The following is a 22,087-nucleotide window of genomic DNA, read 5'->3' on the forward strand; positions in this document are numbered from 1 at the left end:
ACATGAACTGTCAACTGTGGGACCTTATATAGACAGGTGTGTGCCTTTCCAAATCATGTCTAATCAACTGAACTTACCACAGGTGGACTCCCAATTAAGCTGCAGAAACATCTCAATGATGATCAGGGGAAACAGGATGCACCTGAGCTCAATTTTGGGTTTCATGGCAAAAGGTGTGAATACTTATGTACATGTGATTTCTCAGTTTTTTTATTTTTAATAAATTTGCAAAAACCTCAAGTAAACTTTTTTCACGTTGTCATTATGGGGTGTTGTGTGTAGAATTCTGAGTAAAAAATGAATTTACTCCATTCTGGAATAAGGGTGTAACATAACAAAATGTGGAAAAAGTGATGCGCTGTGAATACTTTCCGGATGTACTTTATACCCCAACTCTATTCACTTGCCTTTCATAATGTCCTGAAAATTGTGCCACAACCATTAATTTTTCTTTGACATTTTAAACTAGTGCCTTTGTCTTCACTTCATAAGTTCAACTGTCTCTCCCTCCTCTCTGCTATTTTTTATAGTTTTGTGCCATAGAAACAAAACTTTTCTGTGCTGTGTCAACAATGTTCTTTCACATACTACCACAATAAATAGCATGATAAATAGTTGGCAGTGTATCACTCACCACAGAATTCAGGTTTAGATTAACTAGGCTAAATTTACTGCACGATCCATCACATACATATCTGAGACTCAATTTGGGTCCCAAGCCTTAGTTTAAGAAATTCTGCTCTAGACACTTCTGACACACCTTAATATAAGAGTAAGTGTTTGTGTGTGTGTGTCTGTTTGTCCATCTGGTTGCAATGTCCCTGTCATTCCAATACATGGCACAGCACAAACATTAACACTGCTTTTGAGAATCCTATACTAAAATGGCATATTATAAATACATTTTATGCAAACTTAATTAGGTTATAAAGAATGACCTCAAGAAAAAAAAAAAGTTAGTCTCATTTCAAAAAAGGGATGTACCAAAGTATGCTTTTGTTAAAAGTAATGTAGGAGCATATACAGAAGGCAGGCTGACAGGAATTTATCTGGGGCGACTCTGTGGGATCACATTGTATTTCTTCAGATTTACCCAGTATGTCCTGTATTTTCTATTCTATTCTTCCAGTTTATTTATCTTCTCGTTATTTTAAGCATATACCACAACAATATCATTTTGTAAGCATTTAAGGATGTGTCACTTTTTTGGTTCCACCCTGAAATGCTGGTTTATACATTTAGTTATCTTGTACAGGGAGACTGAAAATTAGAATTACAAAAATATGTTACCCTACTATGTTTAGCCTTTAAAAAAAAATATTAAAAAAATCAGTATTTTTAGAAGTATGTCAGAACTGAAGATATTGCATTTTCATGGTTTCTTTATTGCAAAAAGTTACACAGGAGGCACACATTTGCAACCATTTAAAATAATTAATGCATAAAGGAAAGGCCATTTTTCAAACTAATCATGCACTTTGGATATCAAACCATTTGTGCATCACACTACTTACAAGAGCACCATATTTAGCTTCCTTTGGAGGGAACAGAAGAAATGTACAGAATGTCCTTTTATTTATTTATTTATTATCTACACTTGTGTTTCTCAAACTCGGCCCTGGGGACCCCCTGTGGCTGCAGGTTTTTGTTCCAACCAGATTCCTAATCAGTGACAACACCTCATAACACTGAGCTCATCTAATTAGCTGTTTTTTTTTTTCTTTTATTCGACATTCAGAAAAGCATAGCAGCATGATTTTTACATTTATAAGACATTTAGAAATATTTCTGCCTTTGCTATAGATTTAAATGCCTAACTTTCTTTTGTTGATTTCATTATACTTTGCCCTTTCTCTGTGCAGTTGTATCTTAATTATGACAACTTAAAAGGAGCAGATCAGACACCCAGGCAAACACCACTGAATAATCAAAGGTTGCAACTACTTTAGCGTCAGACCCACTAATTAGTAAAAATTGGATTAATTAATCAATTAGAACACCTTGAAAAGTAGAATGAAAATCAAGATGAAAATACTGTTAAAAAGAAAAAAAAAGGCATTATTTCTATATAAATGCTTGGTACATTTTAATATTTGTTTTTTTTTTTTTTAGCAAGTTTAGTTAATATATTGTTCCCTAAACACAGAACTTGGGAAATATCAGTTCACTTAATTAGCCCAGGAGTTCAATTAAAACCAGAAGCTGGCTGGGACAAAAACCTGCAGCGACGGGGGGTCCCCAGGGCCGACCGACGTTGAGAACCCCTGTCCTAGATAATGGCAATGGGGTGTTAGTGTTCTTCCTGAATACAGTACCTTAATCAGCACTGAACAAAACTCTACAATACTACAAGAAACACTGGACACAATTTTTTTATTGATTCCACAAAAACCAAATTCACATAAAGAACTCAAGTGTTAAGTTTTTAGATTGTTCAAGTATAAAAATATATTTTGTCAGAACTGAACATAAAAGGTTGAATTGCTACATTTGCAACATTCTTGTCTGAGCAGGAGCTGCAAGTGATTCTAAATAAACTCATCTTCCTAGATTCCAGATAAGAAAACAATATTTTCAATGAATATATGAACAATAACAAGTTAACATTAATTTCATCTTTCATGTGGAACAGGGCAGTTATACAAGTTGCAAAAAGCCAACTTGTGAATAAAAGTCAAACCTGGTTTTAAAGTGCTGATAAACACTTTTTCACAGCTTCACCAATTTAAAGAATATTCCTTTTTGTAAAGTTCAATTAATACAAGTATCTATTAAGCTAATTAAAGAAATGATCCTCTGCACAACATTAAACAACACAAAATGAAACTGCACAGAGCGTCTCATGTTTATTATTACCAGGGCAAGGAACAAGTTCAACAAATAAGTAAAAATGTCTGAAAACAGTGTAAAGTGAAAGTATTTCCTGAGGATAAAGACATAAAATTCACCAACAAATTTCCAGAAATCCAGCAGTTTTAATGCTTCGCATTGTCCTTTGTGTTTTTCAACATATCTGTAAAATATACAAAGAATTCACAAAGAATTAAAATAAAATGTAAAAAAGAAACAAAGACACAATTAATAAAAAATACTACATGTGTATTGCTGTAAAATTCAAGATGGATTCAAATGTAATTTTGTATATCATCGCTCTGATTATCAGTCACTATTGAGAAATACTTAACCCAGTTCAGGGTTGGATGGTGCGGGGTCAAACCTTCTTCCAACAACATGTGGCCCAAGGCAGGAACCAACCATGGAAGGAGCACTACTCCATCATAAGGCACATTCTTACAGTATAAATACCCACTGTAAGCTGGGGGCTGATCGCACCATCAGAGAATACAGACGTTCCTGAGAAAACCCCTGAAAAATATTGACAGACTACCATCACATTGCACCTTACTTTATTTGGCTCTGTCGCATGATAAACCTCTCGCGCGGTACTCCGCATACTTAAAAAGCATGTACAGCACCTGTCAGAATTGGGATTGATGGTTTGCTTCTTTCTCTCTCTCTGTCCTTTCTATTTTGTCATGGAGAGTATGTTTAAACATTTGAAAAAGAGACATTTGCAGTGTTTGTATAAGATTCCTGTCTCCAACCTCCTGTGTTTCTATGCAAATCTGTGACCCAAGTGTGACACCACGCTCACTCATAATGGACAAAGTGGGATGTGCTGATTGTGTTTGGAAAACTTGAGTACCCACACAGAAATGAGAAAAATATTTATACACCACAAAGGCATGGATTGGACTGGGATTTAAAACCGGAACTTAGTGACACTACTCCTTTAAAATGTGCAGTTGTCTTGTTATAACTGCCTCCATTTTCTAAAATTTATCAAAAGCAATGAATCGTTCATATTTGGTGTAAGGTGTACAGAGTCATCTGTGAAGCATCTCTGAATTACTCCCAGAAACTGCACTAAAAGTCTGACTAGGTGTTTTTGGGTGTGAAGTGTCACATTCAGAAGTACTAAGGTTCTTTTTATATTGGTGGGAAAATTAATACTGAAAATGCCTAAATTATTACCCTTGATTTACATATACAACCCATGAGATACATCCATCACTTATATCTCAAGCACACAAATCAAATCAAGCAATATGGCCAAGGCTAGTGACCTTAGCTTCAAAACAGAGCAAGCAAGAATACCTATACAGAGGCAAAAGGGAGGCACGTCCCCTGAAAAGGCTGCACAAATCAAACAAAGTAAAAGAGCAGAGGTTGGCAAACTTGGTTCTGAAATACCTTACAAGGGTTCAGAGAGATGATTAGTTCCTTTAGCTGAAAGGACTGCATAAATCAAACAAAGCAATCGAAGCTGGCAACCCCGGTTTCAAAACATTAAGTAAGGGTTAGAACCAGGCTACTTCATAACTCCTGAAAGGTCTGCACAATTCGAAGACTGAGCACGACTTGCTCCTTTAAAAATATCAAAAAACACACTCCGACAAGCCCAGATTGCTACCTTTTAAAGAACTACACAAATAAATCAATTAAACAATCACACTGGGTTCAGATGATCTCAATAAACAAGGCAAGTTTCAATTACGGCTGAACATACTGTACATCTGTGTCTCACAAATACGTGCTTTCTTTTATACCGTGGTTTGGTAGCTTATTTTTAATAACTGACATTAGCCAGAAATTGGATGAGTGGAAATTTACCCTTGGATTTTCTGTCAACCTGAAATTACTTTGAGATAATTAGGAGGCACAAGTTAAATAACAAAGTCCCCAAAGCCCCCATTTCACATTCCTTTACAGACATATACGTTCTGGTTAGTTTATCTTTTCTGTTCAGGAATTAACAAAATACATTGAATCAAAAAATCAAAATGTGAGCTTAAATACAACCGGTAAACAATTCTTCCTAAAGTTTGCTTTATATCTGTATATTTCTCCCAAAGCTCTCTGTATTAGCATAACTATTTGTATCCCAGAATTACCGTGTTAAAATACATTTTAATTCCCTTCAATTTGTTTAGCTGATGGGTTAAAAAGAATAACAGATCTAGTGGATCCCTTTTCTAAAGTACTCTCATAAATGGCCCACTCTGTCTTCTGAAACTTTTAACTGTTTTAGTAGCCCCCAGAATACTTGTCTTCATTCACCTGTATTTGCTCCCTCCTCCCTCAAGCTGTTCCTGTCAGTATGATGTCATTCTTGAGCTAAATCGCCTGCTTGTCAGAATTTCGTGTCCTACATACCCTTTTGCTAAAATCTTTGTTAAATCCACACAATTAAAAAGCAAAGCTAGTCTTCCCTTATAAGCCCTATAGTATAGCTATAGTCTTGGTCACACAGTTGATTCACTTAAAAGCTACATGGTATTTAAATAAAACATGCAAATTAAATATTATGAGTCCTATTTAACAAACTATTGGACCCCATTACACTAGTATAAAAATTAGTCCTACCCAAGAGTACGGCTGGAGAAGCAGAGCAGTTTTGCATCCTACTACCTACTTCCAGCTAGGAGTTTCAGTCAAATCAGCGTCATTTTTACGAGTTCATTGTTCAAAAACATTCAGCCTTTCCCAGAATGTGTGTATTGGTCTCTGCCTAAACGCCATCTTCTGCCAGCTCCTAGTTAGTTAGGATAGTTCACAAGATCTCCTAAATTCTGCTGAAGTTAAGAGAAGTTTCCTAAATTAGGAAAATTGATAAAATGCTTTTACTCCTATTCCAAATTTGCATCTCTCTGAGATATTTGAGCCAGTTAGAGCTTGATAAATATGAGCACTTGTTTCTTTTCTTTGCAGTGTTTGCAAGTCCTGACAATCCCAATATTATGTTAACTGATTGGTGAAACCATTTTGGCATTGTCTAACAATAACTGCATGCTGTAACCAAAAGGGCAAACAGTTTGTCTGGCAAGCTGAGAAAGGCTTAGCAGTACAGCACACAGCTACAAATCCAAACAGCCAAGCAAACTCTTCAAAAGTATCTGCAGTTTACGGTAATTTAGTCTCACTGCTCTTGCCATCACATAAGGTTAAACCTCTGATAACAACTGGCACCAAACTCTGAAGCAGAGAAGGTCCCAGAAATGTCTGGACTACTAGGCTCTAACAATAAATGAAACCTTTAAGATATCCTCGGTTATATTTTGGTTTGCCCCCCTTGCTTTTAGACAAAACAACACATCTTACCGGTCTTTACTCTTTCAGAAGTCTCATACTATGCTGGAAACCGGCCATTGGCTAGGGAGCTGTGGTTGCCTATGGGAAACAATCTCCATTGTGAAGCACCACTGTCCCGTTTGCTGTGGCAGTGTAAATAAAAATATCTATAGCCTCTGCGATCCATGTTTTGAGAGTAAAATGAAGTGTGAAATTGCATGCATGCATTGCATTGCACTTTCTGAAGTGTTTTAAGCACCACAGAACCCAATGTATTAATAAAATATAATTGAGCCCTAAAATTAAAATTCTAAATTAAACATGGGCAGGAGGTAAATAAGTATAAGCAAAGACATTTGTGAAAAAAAAGATGCAACAAAATTCAAAAATTATAGGAATAATGAAACTATGAATATCAAAGATTTAAAGATTGGTCTCTGAGGGATGGCCAAGGGACAATTCAAATAATGTATTAGATGTGTTTAAATAAGCCTCAGGTAACATCCTGCATCAGCAACAAGTAACAAGTAGGAGGCAGGACTAGAGACTAACAGCAGGCAGATGGTGAGATAGAACCCATGGTATTGTAAGTGTCTGAAGGTATAATCTGAGCAAAGTGAATCAGAGATGTAGAATAAAAACACGTATCCATGTTTCCATACCTTCGAGAAAGTTATTTAGCTCAACTGGAATTTCAGACTCTCGCAGAGACTTGGACAGGTTTCTTAATGTTGCATCATTTTTTTTCTTATTTCTCCATTCATCAAGCATCAAAAACTTTTGCATTGTAAGATCATCTTCCTCCCCTTGAATCCTGTCAATGTCCTTTTTTGAAAGATTAAGGCAAGTTATGGCAATCTCTTTCCATTTTTTGTCAAGTCGCTGGGCAATTGCCATAATCTGCTTGTCTGTTACACATGCATTAGTGCTTCTCTGTTGTCCATCTGTAAAGAACATATTACATATCTATGTTAACACAAAAGTCAAATGGTAACAGTTACCAAGTGCTGTTAAACTTCTGTATTTCTAACATACAATACATAAACCCTGTCCTATGCTATACTTGGACAATCAAATGAAGTAAACTCTCTTTAGAGTTTGCAATCTAGTCCTAAGTCACAAAATAACAACCATAATAACATCAAGTTAATGAACTGACTGTAGATTAAATTAAAAAAATCCACCTTATAATAATTTTAATTATCAAGCATTAATTTGACTTACAATATATGATAAAAAATTACAATACAATATAATATGAATCAGACAGTGTGAAGAGCCATACAGAAATCCTCAACAGACAAAGAAATGAGTGGCATAAACAAGGTTTCAAACGGTGAGATTACATTCAATAAGTGTTCAAAGAGAAGCAGTGACTCATTGTACCTGCAAAAAGTTTAATTGTCCTTCAAAGATCTAGGCTGTCCTGCAGTGTTTAACATAACTGTGGCCTAATTAAGTTTTAAAGAGTTTCAAGCAAAGTGACTTTGATTTTTTTTAACTTGTAGCACACCGTTTTTCTACTGCGTTATTGAAGGTGAGTTAGGATATTTCTAGTTAAGTAAGATAAAATGACATGATAACAATGTCGTGCAGGTCAGGAGACAGGCATAATGTATAATTTTGATTTAAAGAAGACTGTGCTTCTCACAAATTGATAATGCAGGTTGGAACATTTGGCCATGTTTCCTTATGTAAAAAGTATGGAACATGCATGTAGTGAAAGGAATTTTTTAAGTGTCATGTCTGGGGCAGAATTACTCACAAGGATGTTAACATTTTGTAAATAAAAAAAGAAAATCTATGAATGTCCCCAAACCAAGCACCTTCTACATGTTCAAATTGTGTAGTTTAAAGATGGTGAAAACACACAATTCTCTTGTAAGTGAACAACTGAAAAGTACAGCTCAACCTCAAAATGCTTCCTGCATACCTTATTTTCAGTAAATACTGAACCACTGGTGTGCTGCTTAGCTGTAGATAGTTAGGGATAAATGTGGCACAAAGTAAAACACTCAGGGATGAATGAGGGTTGGATTGCCTCTATAGAGCTTGGACTATTATATTTCTATTCCTTTCTCATTTCTTCCATAGTCTCAAACTGCATATATTTGCAATCAAATATGACAGTTGAAATTTAGGTAGCACCATGTAGGCTTGTGCTGATTGTTAATTGGCTAAATGTGGTGACACATCCTTTATTTGTGTAAAATATGACTCACTTTGATTAATAAATCAGTGCTTTCAGCATTGGTTGATTACATAATCATGCAGTAGCAAATAAAATGTTAATTTAAAAAATTAGCAGGAGTATTAAAAGATTAGTTCAGTATCTTTCAAGTTTAAGTTATTTCTTCACAATCATGGTATATGTTAATTTGCCACATAGAACTGAGTTCTTAAGTGAATCACATTTTATAAATTTATAAAAATAACTAACCCACATTTGTGTTGTATAATGGAGCTAATGGAAACTGGGATTACATTGTGAGAACCCTTAAATACTTAATATGTCCACTCTGAAGTAGGTTTTTCGATTTAAGAAAACGTGCCTTCTGTTTTTTTTGAAGCATGCTGTTGACAACAAAAGTAAACTGGAAATAATTAATTACCTTCCTGATTCTTAGTACTGTTTTCTCAAGATATGTTTCTTTGTTACTTCTCTTGTCACTGTGAGTGTTATGGGTGTTGAGTTAGACATTTTAAAAGCAATACTATGCTTATTATTTTAGTTTTGATTCTGTAATTCTGTTTCTTCAGCAGTTATGGTCTGCCTTCGCTTGTCATAACATAGAAATTCTTACACAAAGCATACAATTACTTTTTTTAAATGGTTCCTACTTTCACCTATTACATTCTGTGTAGTTATTTTACATAGTAAATGGAGTGAGACTGAAAAGAGCAAAATGAGTTTCCTTGTACAGTACTTTGTACTGATAATAGTACATTTGAACTGAACTGATTACACTTTTTTTAAAAGCCTTAGATTTTTGAAAGAGCCAAGCCACCTGCACTTTCCATGGCATGATAAAAACAATATTTAGAAAATGAAAAAGACAGAGTGTGCAATAGAGCAGGTTGAACCACCACAGACCTACTTATCAATAGCACCTGATGACCCTGACTCTTTCGATACACTAACACAATGTCTTACTGGTATTTCTGAATGGATGAATAGTAATTTTCTCAAACTAAATAAAGAGAAAACTGAAATTTTAGTAATTGGCAATAATGGATTCAGTGAGGTTATCAGAAATAAACTTGATGCACTAGGATTAAAAGTTAAGACAGAAGTAAAAAATTTAGGGGTAACCATTGACTGTAATCTGAATTTTAAATCGCGTATTTATCAGACCACTAGGACAGCATTTTTTCACTTAAGAAACATAGCTAAAGTTAGACCTCTTATATCATTGAAAGATGCGGAGAAATTAATTCACGCTTTTGTTTTCAGTAGACTAGATTACTGTAATGCACTCCTCTCAGGACTACCCAAAAAATACATCAATCACTTGCAACGAGTGCAGAATGCAGCTGCTAGAATCCTAACTAGGAAAAGAAAATCTGAACACATGATGTCACTACACTGGTTACCTGTGTCTTTCAGGGTTGACTTTAAAATACTGCTTATGGTTTATAAAGCCTTAAATAATCGCGCTCCATCTTATATATCGGAATGCCTGACACGTTATATTCCAAATCGTAACCTTAGATCTTCAAATGAGTGTCTCCTTATAATTCCAAAAGCTAAACTTAAAAGAAGTGGTGAGGCGGCCTTCTGCTGTTATGCACCTAAAATCTGGAATAGCCTGCCAATAGGAATTTGCCAGGCTAATACAGTAGAGCACTTTAAAACACTGCTGAAAACACATTACTTTAACATGGCCTTTTTATAACTTCACTTTAACTTAATACTGATACTCTGTATGTTCAATTCATCATAATAACTATTCACAGTGGCTCCAAAATCCATATTGACCCCTACTCTCTCTTCTGTTTCTTTTTCCGGTTTCTTTGTGGTGGCGGCCTGCGCCACCACCACCTACTCAGAGCATCATGATGCACCAACATTGATGGACTGAAAGCCAGAAGTCTACGTGACCATCATCATCAGGTCCTTCCATGAAAACCCTAAATACAAAGAGGACTGTTTGACTTATGTTAGGTAGATTGCCCAGAGGGACTGGCGGTCTCTTGGTCTGGAACCCCTACAGATTTTATTTTTTTCTCCAGCCTTTGGAGTTTTTTTTGTTTTGTTCTGTCCACCCTGGCCATCGGACCTTACTCTTATTCTATGTTAATTAATGTTGACTTATGTTTATTTTTTATTGTGTCTTCTATTTTTCTATTCATTTTGTAAAGCACTTTGAGCTACATTTTTTTTGTATGAATATGTGCTATATAAATAAATGCTGATTGAAACCAATTATCGAATTTTTGGATGCATAATGATTTGCCTTTGCTGTGGATATGGTAATGAAAGAAAACTGAGGACAATGTTTTTGAGTGAAGACTCACAGGCTCTCATTGATGCCGATTAATCCATAAATACTCTGGGAAAATAGGCAGACACCATATAGAAGATGATGCTGTGAAGCAAGAATGAAAGCTCTGTGCTACCACTCTGCCTATGCTAAAAACTGTACTAAACTTACTGAGCTTCAGCCTAAATAAACCTCAGGTGATTGGTGTTGCTAAAGAAGCCATTGTGTGTTTGTGTTTGCCCAGTGACAGCCTACCGTGCTATCTGGGAATTGTTCCAGCCATGTGCCCAATGCTTGCTTTGATAACCTCAAGCTGTCCTGTGAACCTGCCCTTAGGAAGATGGATGGTTAGGAAGTAGGATGCCCAATGTCTGTTCTATTCTTTTTAGAACATTGGAACACTATAAACAAGAACAGGTCTTTCAGCCCAATAAAGCTTGCAAGTCCTATCCACTTAATTCTTCTAAAAAACATCAAGTCTAGTTCTAAAAGTCGCTAACACCTTACTGTCTACCACACTAATTGGTAGCTTATTCCAAGTGTCTATGTTTGTCTGTGTAAAGAAAGACTAACTTTCATATCGATAATCAGGGTGACCTGAAAGCAAAAGAATTCATGAGCCTCCTGCACGTTTTTGATCTGAGCCAGCACATTAGCCAGCCAACACACATTTGGGGCACACAATGAATTTAGTGATTACTAAAGGATTAAAAGTTGATGTGAGGCAGTAACCTACCTTTCTTGAATAAAATTCTAAAAAAGACAGTCATTACACAACTAAATGATCACTAATAAACATTCTATTCTTAACAAGTTTCAATCAGGTTTTAGAACAAATCACAGTACAGAAACTGCACACATTAAAGTAGTAAATGACTTGTGGGTAAATGCAGACAGTGGGCATTTATCTGTTCTCATCCTTGTAGAACTGTGTGCCACATTTAATACCATTGATCACAATATTCTTATAAATTGCCTTAGTCAATGGGTTGGCCTCACTGGCAGTGTCTTAATTTGGTTTGATTCTTATTTAACAAGCAGAAATATCTTTGTTAGTTGTGGTAATTATACCTTAAAGACACGTGATAAGGTCAGATTATCTCAAGGCATAATGTGAGCTACCACAGCTATGTTTTTGACACACAACTATATTTATCAATAGCACCTGATGTTTAACTTGTGTTTCAGAGTGGATGAGTAGTAATTTTCTTAAACTAAATAAGGAGAAAACATAAATCTTAGTTATTGGCAAAAATGGATATAGTGAGAGTATTAGAAATAAACTTGATCCATGAGGCTTAAAAGTCAAGACGGAGGTAAAGAATTTAGGGGTAATTAGTGACTCTGACCTAAATTTTAAATCATATACTAATTAGATTACCATGACAGCATTTTTTCACTTAAGGAATATAGCAAAAAATAGGTCCCTTATAACTTTGCAAGATGCTGAAAAATTACTTCACACTTTTGTTTTTAATCAACTTGATTACTGTAATGCACTCCTTCCAGGACTACCCAAAATAGGTTGCAACTAGTGCAGAATGCAGCTGCCAGAATCTTAACTAGGAAAAGAAAATCCGATCACATCTCTCCAATTTGATGTCATTACATTGGTTGACTTTAAAATACTGCTTATGGATTACAAAACCTTAAATAATCTCGCTCCATCCCATATTTTGGAATGCCTGTTACCTTATACTTTAAAACGTAACCTTAGATCTTCGATTGAGTGTCTGCTTTAATTCAAAGAGCTAGACTTAAAAGAAGTGGTGAGGCAGCCTTCTGTTGTTATGCACCTAAAATCTGTAATACCTTTCTGGCAGAAATTTACCAGGCTACTGCAGTGGAGCAGTTTAAAGAACTGTTAAATGAAATTATTTTCAAAAGGCTTTCTCATAGCTACATTTTAGCGTAATCCTGATAAACTACATATGCATTGAATTATCATTTTTATTATGTCTCCGCAATCCATACTAATCCCTACTTTTCTCTGCCTTTGTTTTTCCATTTTTTTCTGTGGTGGCAATCTGCGCCACCACCACCTGATCAAGGCACCATGCAGTCCCCACATTGATGGTTTGAAGGCAGTACCCCTGATGTCCACATGCCCATCATCATCTAATTCATTCACGTGAAGCCTGAAAACCATGAGGACTGTTTTAAATCATTTATGTTAGGTAGAATGCCCAGTGGGAGCTGTCTTGTGGCCTTGGAACCCATGCAGATTTACAGGTAGTTTTTTATTCCAACCTCCTAGAGTTTTTTTTTGGTTTTTTCCTGTCCTCCCATCCTTTGGACCTTATTTTATTATATGTTATTTAGTATTGACTACACTTATTTTTATTTTTATAAACATTTCTTTCTTCATCTTGTAAAGCATTTTGAGCCACACCATTTGTATGAAAAAGTGTAATAAAAAAAAAAAATGTTGTTGGTGTTTCACATTATAAAGCAAAATGACAAATAAAGAACATAAAGACACTGGTAGAGCCTTTAGGAAAACTAATAAAAACACTTAAGGCATTTTAAAAACTACATTGTTTAATTTCTTATGTATTAACATTACCAAAGAAAAAAATGCAACTAATTCAGAAATAACAAAACATAAGAATAAGCCTCTAAAAATGTGTAAAGTACACGCAATACACTTCTCACACTTGCATAACAATTAAAAAAAACTGAACATCCTTTGCTGACAGAAAAAAAATATAGATCTTGCTATTTTGTATTACTGAACTACATAATCTATAATTAAAACTAAAGGCAGCTTTAAATCATGTATTGTATCTTTGATTACTCCTCGAAGATAACAGTTACTTGGTAACAGATTCTGATAACAATTTAGATGGTCTATGGATTTGAATTTGGAAGTAGAATTTCATTTTTATTTTCTGTGTTATGGCACAAATTGGTGGAAAAGTGATTAGCACTATTGCCCTACAACTCTAAGTATGAATATGCTTTAGACAACTGCCAATATGGAAGTTGCACAGTAACAATGTATTATATGCTGCTCTTATAGGATTAAGTGTGCTCTTAAAAATATATTTAAATGTATCATCAAATGTATTTAAATGTATCATATTTGCAACAAGGTATGTCCGTAAAACAGTACTACCTGTCATATCATTCCATTTGGGACTTTTAAAATTATTGTCTTCTTCATCAGATGTGTTGCTAGAGCGTCTCCTTTTAATCCCTGCGAATAAAAGGCTGCGTCAATGGACAATACTCACAACACTAATAATAAGGTAAATATCTTCCTTGAAAATGTGCTAAGCATCTTACTAAATATTTCAAGCAATTATTCATATGTTACAAATATCTATATACTATAAGAAAAACAAAACACATTTATTGTAACTCTATACTACCAAAATTAAAAACAGAAATAAAAAACCGGAAGTAGTCTCCCATATACTTTCTTGTATACTCAGATATGGGGATGGATATTTGATTATATTTTTATATTATGTACATTAAAGAACCATTAACAACAAATCAAACCAAATTAACAATATATTGAACAACTATTATAAAAGTATAGTTGAATAAATTGGACTATACCACTTCCAGTTAACGGAAATAGCCGAAAAGTTGATAGATATCTACGTTTTGTGCATAATACTTGTATGCAAATTTTGGTTGACCTAAAAGCGTACTCAAGTTACATAATTAAGTTACATAATTCCAAAAATGGTATTTTTAGACTCGGGGAGGTCTAAAACAATGAGATTCATCAAAATCTCGACATCAAATCTTTGGATGATGATTTGGATAAATAGATCAAGAACAATCCTATCAACACAAATCACTCACTTGTCCTAATACCAATCTGTCTCTCTGTCTTGGGCTCTTTCACAAAGTAGTTGAGGAAGTGAAGAGGTGCCCTATCTCTGCTCTATTTTCTTGGCTAGACTTAATAAACCTTGAATGTAAGGTGGATCTAAATCCAATGTTAGGATCACTTCTGACAAAGCCTTAGAATCTAAAGTGGCCCTGATTTTGTTAAAAAGAAAAGAGCTCTTTCTAGAGGCTTCTGGTGTTTCTGCCCCCACGGCCTTTAGTTGTCCCCTAAAGAGTAAAGTGTCCCTGGCAGAACTTCAGCTGCCTTTTACTTAAAAGGACAGCACATTTTTTATACTAAAGTATGCTTTTCAGTAGATGAATATGGCTGCTAATAATCACTGAATTTGTCCCAAAGGTAAGCAGTCTAGCACCTGCTTTCCTAGGCAGCAGCCATGTGCTTGCAATTGCCTACTATCTGTCCTTGCCTCATGACAAACTGTCCTACAAAATTGTATCCATTTCAGTGTCATCCTGATGATGCCCTTACCCAGGGCAATTATTTGTCAGATAAGCATCTCTTCAAAATATTTTACATAATTACAAAATATTATATATACACACACACAGTACTGAGCAAAAGTGTTAGACCAGCTTGTGAAAACACTCTACAACATCACAATAAATTTAATACAATGAAAAGAATTTCATGTGTTTTCCAAAAAACAATGATATATTTAAGATAACTAGAACATGTCAAGTCAAATGTTTACTCAGCATTTGGCAGAGTTTATTTGGTACCAAAGTACACACTTTGACTGTATGAAGAAGTCTTAAAAATATATTCTTGTAAGGTTTCAGCTGCATGGCATACCATAAAGCAACAAGCAACAGCCAATGGCAGAATCTTTTATGAAGTGATGAGTATAAATCTGATTTTTTTATTTTGCAAAGATGCTAGTATGACTGAACTGATAATGTATACACTTTATGACTGTCTATAATGCACAGTAGCACCTATGTCATGGTGTATATATACAGTGCATCCGGAAAGTATTCACAGCACTTCACTTTTTCCACATTTTGTTATGTTACAGCCTTATTTCAAAATGGATTAAATTAATTTTTTCCCTCAGAATTCTACACACAACACCCCATAATGACAACATGAAAAAGGTTTACTTGAGGTTTTTGCAAATTTATTAAAAATAAAAAAACTGAGAAATCACCTCAATACTTTGTCGATGAACCTTTGGCAGCAATTACAGCCTCAAGTCTTTTTGAATATGATGCCACAAGCTTGGTACACCTATCCTTGGCCAGTTTTGCCCATTCCTCTTTGCAGCACCTCTCAAGCTCCATCAGGTTGGATGGAAAGCGTCAGTGCACAGCCATTTTAAGATCTCCCCAGAGATGTTCAATCGGATTCAAGTTTGGGCTCTGGCTGGGCCACTCAAGGACATTCACAGAGTTGTCCTGAAGCCACTCCTTTGATATCTTGGCTGTGTGCTTAGGGTCGTTGTCCTGTTGAAAGATGAACTGTCGCCCCAGTCTGAGGTCAAGAGCGCTCTGGAGCAGGTTTTCATCCAGGATGTCTCTGTACATTGCTGCAGTCATCTTTCCTTTTATCCTGACTAGTCTCCCAGTTCCTGCGCTGAAAAACATCCCCACAGCATGATGCTGCCACCACCATGCTTCACTGTAGGGATGGTATTGGCCTGGTGATGAGTGGTGCCTGCCTTCCTCCAAACGTGACGCCTGGCATTCACACCAAAGAGTTCAATCTTTGTCTCATCAGACCAGAGAATTTTGTTTCTAATGGTCTGAGAGTCCTTCAGGTGCCTTTTGGCAAACTCCAGGCGGGCTGCCATGTGCCTTTTACTAAGGAGTGGCTTCCGTCTGGCCACTCTACCATACAGGCCTGATTGGTGGATTGCTGCAGAGATGGTTGTCCTTCTGGAAGGTTCTCCTCTCTCCACAGAGGACCTCTGGAGCTCTGACAGAGTGACCATTGGGTTCTTGATCACCTCCCTGACTAAGGCCCTTCTCCCCCAATCGCTCAGTTTAGATGGCCGGACAGCTCTAGGAAGAGTCCTGGTGGTTTCGAACTTTTTCCACTTACGGATGATGGAGGCCACTGTGCTCATTGGGACCTTCAAAGCAGCAGAAATTTTTCTGTAACCTCCCCCAGATTTGTACCTCAAGACAATCCTGTCTCGGAGGTCTACAGACAATTCCTTTGGCTTCATGCTTGGTTTGTGCTCTGACATGAACTGTCAACTGTGGGACCTTATATAGACAGGTGTGTGCCTTCCCAAATCATGTCCAATCAACTAAATCTACCACAGGTGGACTCCAATTAAGCTGCAGAAACATCTCAAGGATGATCAGGGGAAACAGAATGCACCTGAGCTCAATTTTGAGCTTCATGGCAAAGGCTGTGAATACTTATGTACATGTGCTTTCTCAGTTTTTTTATTTTTAATAAATTTGCAAAAATCTCAAGTAAACGTTTTTCACATTGTCATTATGGGGTGTTGTGTGTAGAATTCTGAGGAAAAAAATGAATTTAATCCATTTTGGAATAAGGCTGTAACATAACAAAATGTGGAAAAAGTGATGCGCTGTGAATACTTTCCGGATGCACTGTACATTTCAGCCAGTGGTGAAGGTAATCCGGTAAAACAAATTCATTGAATAATGATTGTTGAGATGGTGACTCATTACGTTGTACCTTCAGGTAAATGATTTAATGACAAAAATGTTGCCTTTCACCAGGATAATATACACCATAAACACAATTAAGAACTAATTAGAGTGGAAGTCTACAGATGGAACATTATTAATATTATACTCCAACTACAAGTCCCAAAACTGTATAGAATCTATGAATGCAATGATTCACAAAATTGTTCAATTGATTAGATACATTACTGTCACCAATCAATACATTAACACTAAGCCAACCTACTAATGTGGCGAGCCAACATAAATAAGGTCAAAACGCCCTGTAAAGATCACCTCACCCACAGCAAATCTGGTCATTGACTTGTTTGTCTCATGTGCCATGAACAGTTCCCCAAACAGCTCAGGCATGGCAGGCATATTCTACTTAGTGTTCACAGTTTATCTGGTTAGGACACAATATTGTTTTCTGATCATTCAAAGAAGATGAGCAATGCAGCTCACTTCTCAGCTAGAATAATAACATATGCGAAACATCCTGTTTGTGGCCTCAAAACATAAATCACTACAGTATTCCCAGTATTTCTGGCATTGTCAATGATCACAGAATAATCATATTTGCTCTTTCTAGTTTCCACGGTGTTACTGCCTCCATTAGCTCTATGTGGTTTTTCATTGGTATGACTCTCAGGGTAACATGTCTGATGTGCCAGGTTTTTTTGTTGTACTACTGTATTGTACTGACTACTGTAAGGCAGAGTGCCATTATAATCAGGTAATTCTCTGTAGCCCTGGATGTCAAACGTCTGTAGGTAGAACAAAAGCACATATTTCTGAAAATTCACTTTCAAGAGAAGCTTTTGTCTTTCTGTACAATGCAGGAATTATAGTTGTAATAAAATATTTGTAAGATGGAATAGTGTAATATGGTCCAAGCTTATGAAACATATTCTTTAATCATATATTCTTGACAAGTGCAATATCATATGTAGCATGACAACCATGTCACCATCTGTTATAGTGATTTCTTTAGTGCTGATTGAATCATCTGAGAAAGGCTGCCAAAATGCTGGGTGGAGACTTTTATTGTTGCTTTGTGCTTCCTTAGTTTCATCCATCTTGGGTGAGGTCTGCACAGGAAAGTCAATATGTTTTTGTTATTAGTGTTATTAACATATTTGGTACACTGTAATTTGTTGACTCAATGGTCATCAGGCCGTAATAATGCTGAGAAAAGCAAAACTGCTGCTAAATACACTGCAGTCTTCAATGACACAAACTATACTTGCCACTCAGAGCATGTTTTTCTCCTTCTGCATCCTGTTGTGCAGTAAAAGGAAAAATATTTTTTTTTCAAGGTGACATGGGCTATTATAGACTTTCTTGTATACTTTTTAATACACCTAATGTAATTAAAGTAGCACTTCATTTTATTAATGAATACTGAATGATGAGACACAATACTGTGCATTGTTAGACACCTAGTGAGATCACCTGGAAAGGAAAGAGAACTATAAGTAAGAAGAAGAATTACAGTAAATCCTGCAACATATTTGAAAGAATATGGCACAAGACTACTTGAAAAAAATTAAGAGCGCAACCAAAGTAAATTGCTTAAGTTTTGCATTCTAAGGAACATCACAGAAAATACTGATTCATTTTTAAAACACAAGGCATTTTTGTTACATTTAAATGTATCAACATTCATTTGTGTTTATTCTAGTGTTACTGTAAACAGTGTTTTCACAAGCAAAAAAAAACACTTAATATAAGTTCAAATTCTATGCCCAGTCACTGTTGAATCTGGTAGTAGCACAATATAGTTTAAATTCTTGTAATTACATTAGTTACTTGACTTTACATAATATATAAATAAGTGATGTTCCTCACAAGATTAGTGCCTGACCTGCTGTTCTTTTTAATATATACTTAAGTAATCCTAATAAGACATGTTACTTATATATACAGTATACAGTATATCAGGTAAAGAAGACAGGATTGAGATTAAGTATTGCAATATACTGTTTGCAATGGTATAATAAATATTTTCAGAGTTGTTTTAAGGCAGGATTATTGTGAACAAGAAACAAAACCCGGATAAAAGACATAGCCAGGACAGGCAGGAGTGTAATCTGGGAGACAATAAACAGCTGGCAAGCCAACAACAGAAGGAAAAGATATGAATCAAGAATCAGCAACCAGATAGTTGTAACCAAAACTAACACTAGGGCGGACTTGGAAATGAGGCTAACTGTACTAAAAGTTTCAAATATATTTATGCCACAGAGGAAAACCAAATACTGAAATCAAGTCGTTACTATGATAATCGTGATTATATGATGCATTCACCATGTGTCATGTAAACATGGTAAAATAAAATGGAATAAAATTAAATTTTCATCATAAAAAATATAAACTCAAATTAAACATCAGGAACAGAACCTTTTTAATAAAAAGGCAACAAAATACACATATAAAAATATAATTTCACAATTATATTCATTAATCACAGCAACAGACAATGGTAAAATTTTGCACATTGATTACTGTATGCAAGTGAGAATTTCACTGTACGCTGTATACGAGGCAATAATTACCCTATAAATGTTATAAATGTCTTGAAAGGGCTGGCTACTCCATATTTGCAAGTATTCAAGTGGTTAAGTCAATTTTAGTTTTAAACATTAAGATTTATTTTTTGATTAAGGATTCTTTTTGTAAACTAAATGCCTCTGTTTTTTAGTTGGTATGTTTGATATGGCACGATGCTAAAGAAAATCATGTAGCTTACATTCACTGTTAATTCCTCCTTATAAAATACTAAAAGAACATTTGAATGTCATTCTTATATTTTCCAATCGGTGTAAATTTGAATGGGTTTTTGAGAGTAGTTTAGAGGTTGTCTTAAAAGTAAAAGGAAATAATAAGTAATTCCATAACAATTTGAGACAAGTCATTTTTGATGGATTACTTTCTTTTAATAACTCTCCAATTCTGATCACTGTACATGTGGAGTTTGTACGTTCTGCCCATGTCTGTGTAGGTTTTCCTCCAACATCCCAAAAGACTTTTTTTGTTAGGATAACTGTTGATTCCAAATTACCCCTTGTGTAACCCTGATTGTGGATGTGCATGAGTGGATCATGCAACAGACTGATACCTTGTGGGCAATGCTGCTGGGATAGTAGCTCCCATGATCCAGAACTGAATTGAGAGAGAACTGAGAACATTGTCATACTGTGAAAGTGTGTCTATCTTAAGGGATGCCCATTTATATCTCTACCCAAGGTTTAGGAATTTAATATATTCTTCCTTCTTTATACAGTATGTTTTGGCCTCTCTCTCGTAAAGGTTACTGCTATACATTATCTAAAGTTGCCCTGCATTACCTTGGTGAGAAACAGCAAATATAAAAAGTTATTAAAAATTATATAACACCAAACTTCATTACCCTTAAAATTGTTGCATTTAGTACAATAATGTTAGAATTTTGTATTCAATATTTGGAGAACCCAATAAATAACTGCAGACACAATATGGCCACATCTGGGTTGGCATGAGGTCATGACAGAAATACAGGGAAATGGTTGATTAAAGCAAAAGTTGAATATGATGAGCGGGATTTCTTGGTTAAAAGTGTTTCAACCACCACATCACCATGACCACCAGCAGAGCACTCTTTTTCTGTCAAAAGATGCTGTAATCTGCCTTACCACTCACTTTGACTCTAAGCCACCCCTGCTGCCCTCCAAGGACAACATTTTAAGGCAAAACCTGAGATATAGTGAAAACTACATGTATGCCAAATTGCAAGACTGTGGCTAGAAAAACAAACCTGTGCAGAGAAAATAAACAAACAGTCTGTGATTTATAGATAGAAAAGAAGATTAAAATTAATATAACAGAAAAGAATAACTAGCTAGATATTGATTTCTGTTTGTCTGGTTCAGAGGGTTCGTTCACTTTCCCTCCAAAGTACTACAAAACCACAACAAAGTCTCTCTCTCCATCTCACACCAGTCAAATGCTTACCTTTACTACCTTTTACAGGGGAAATGTGATCACTGCTTTCAATGTCTAGGACCATATCTTGCCCTGTCTCATCTCTGAAGGTACAGTATAACCTTCTCCCTGCCCTCGGTCAACTACATCTGAAGGGTAGGTATCCCAAAAAAAGGTTTTCAGTTACTTGCATGTGCTAGACTTGTCAAACACTTAGATGCTGGTCCCTGACAACAATATTAAGTGACAACAGAATAACAACAACAAAAAATTCAAGGTTTCAGTAAAAATAAATACGAACTGATGAAAACATTGAATCCAAACATCTCACAACACCATTCTTTGCTATCAAACATGCTGAGACTGTGACAGAAAGTGTGAACTCAAACTCTTTAATTTATAAAATTATCTAGATTGATCATTCAAGCTGTGATTACTACAAACATAAAGAAGCAATCATTTGTAATTACCATGATCTACAATGATTGGAATTAAAACCTTTAAAAGATAGTATAATTATTTATTACATAACTTTACTAGCACCTGCCAATTTTAATGGACTAGACAAATCATATTAAAAATTATCATATGAAGTAACAAGAAAATGTTACATAGGCTTGTTATCTAATAAATACAAAACCGAAAACGCGTTCAGGAGTAGTGTGAAAGTTAATAAAGATGGCAAATGCAAATTTAAAAATGACCTTCCTTATGCTTGATCCACATACCTTTTAGATAACGTTGATCAAAATCATCTGGGGAAAAATGCAAAGAACATGTTAAAGCACTTATGGAAATATATTTACATGAGTATTTACTGGATATTTTTATATACAATTACACAGTGGAAAATTAGAATACAGTATGCACAGAAAATAGAATGTATAATATGATTAAGCACTTATTTCAATTATGCATTTGTTTTACTATATGTTTCAGCATCTTATAATATATTATTGTTTTCAAAGTATATTGTAATCTCACCAACAGAGTTTAAG

General features: G+C 35.3%; 1 protein-coding gene across 1 annotated transcript in view; it reads right to left on the reverse strand.

Annotated features, from left to right (window-relative positions):
- Positions 1-2,356: 2,356 nt before the first annotated feature.
- Positions 2,357-22,087, reverse strand: part of si:dkeyp-97b10.3 — a 105,278-nt gene continuing 85,547 nt past the window's right edge. Inside the window, exons 10-13 of the mRNA XM_039756540.1 lie at positions 21,818-21,844; positions 13,735-13,815; positions 6,795-7,076; positions 2,357-3,013 (exon numbers count right to left, since the gene is read on the reverse strand). Coding sequence (XP_039612474.1) covers positions 2,976-3,013; positions 6,795-7,076; positions 13,735-13,815; positions 21,818-21,844 — 428 coding nt within the window. The 3' untranslated portion in view covers positions 2,357-2,975. The remainder of the gene's footprint in view (positions 3,014-6,794; positions 7,077-13,734; positions 13,816-21,817; positions 21,845-22,087) is intronic.

The sequence above is a fragment of the Polypterus senegalus genome, chromosome 1 (assembly GCF_016835505.1).
Source record: "Polypterus senegalus isolate Bchr_013 chromosome 1, ASM1683550v1, whole genome shotgun sequence".
NCBI lineage: Eukaryota > Metazoa > Chordata > Cladistia > Polypteriformes > Polypteridae > Polypterus > Polypterus senegalus.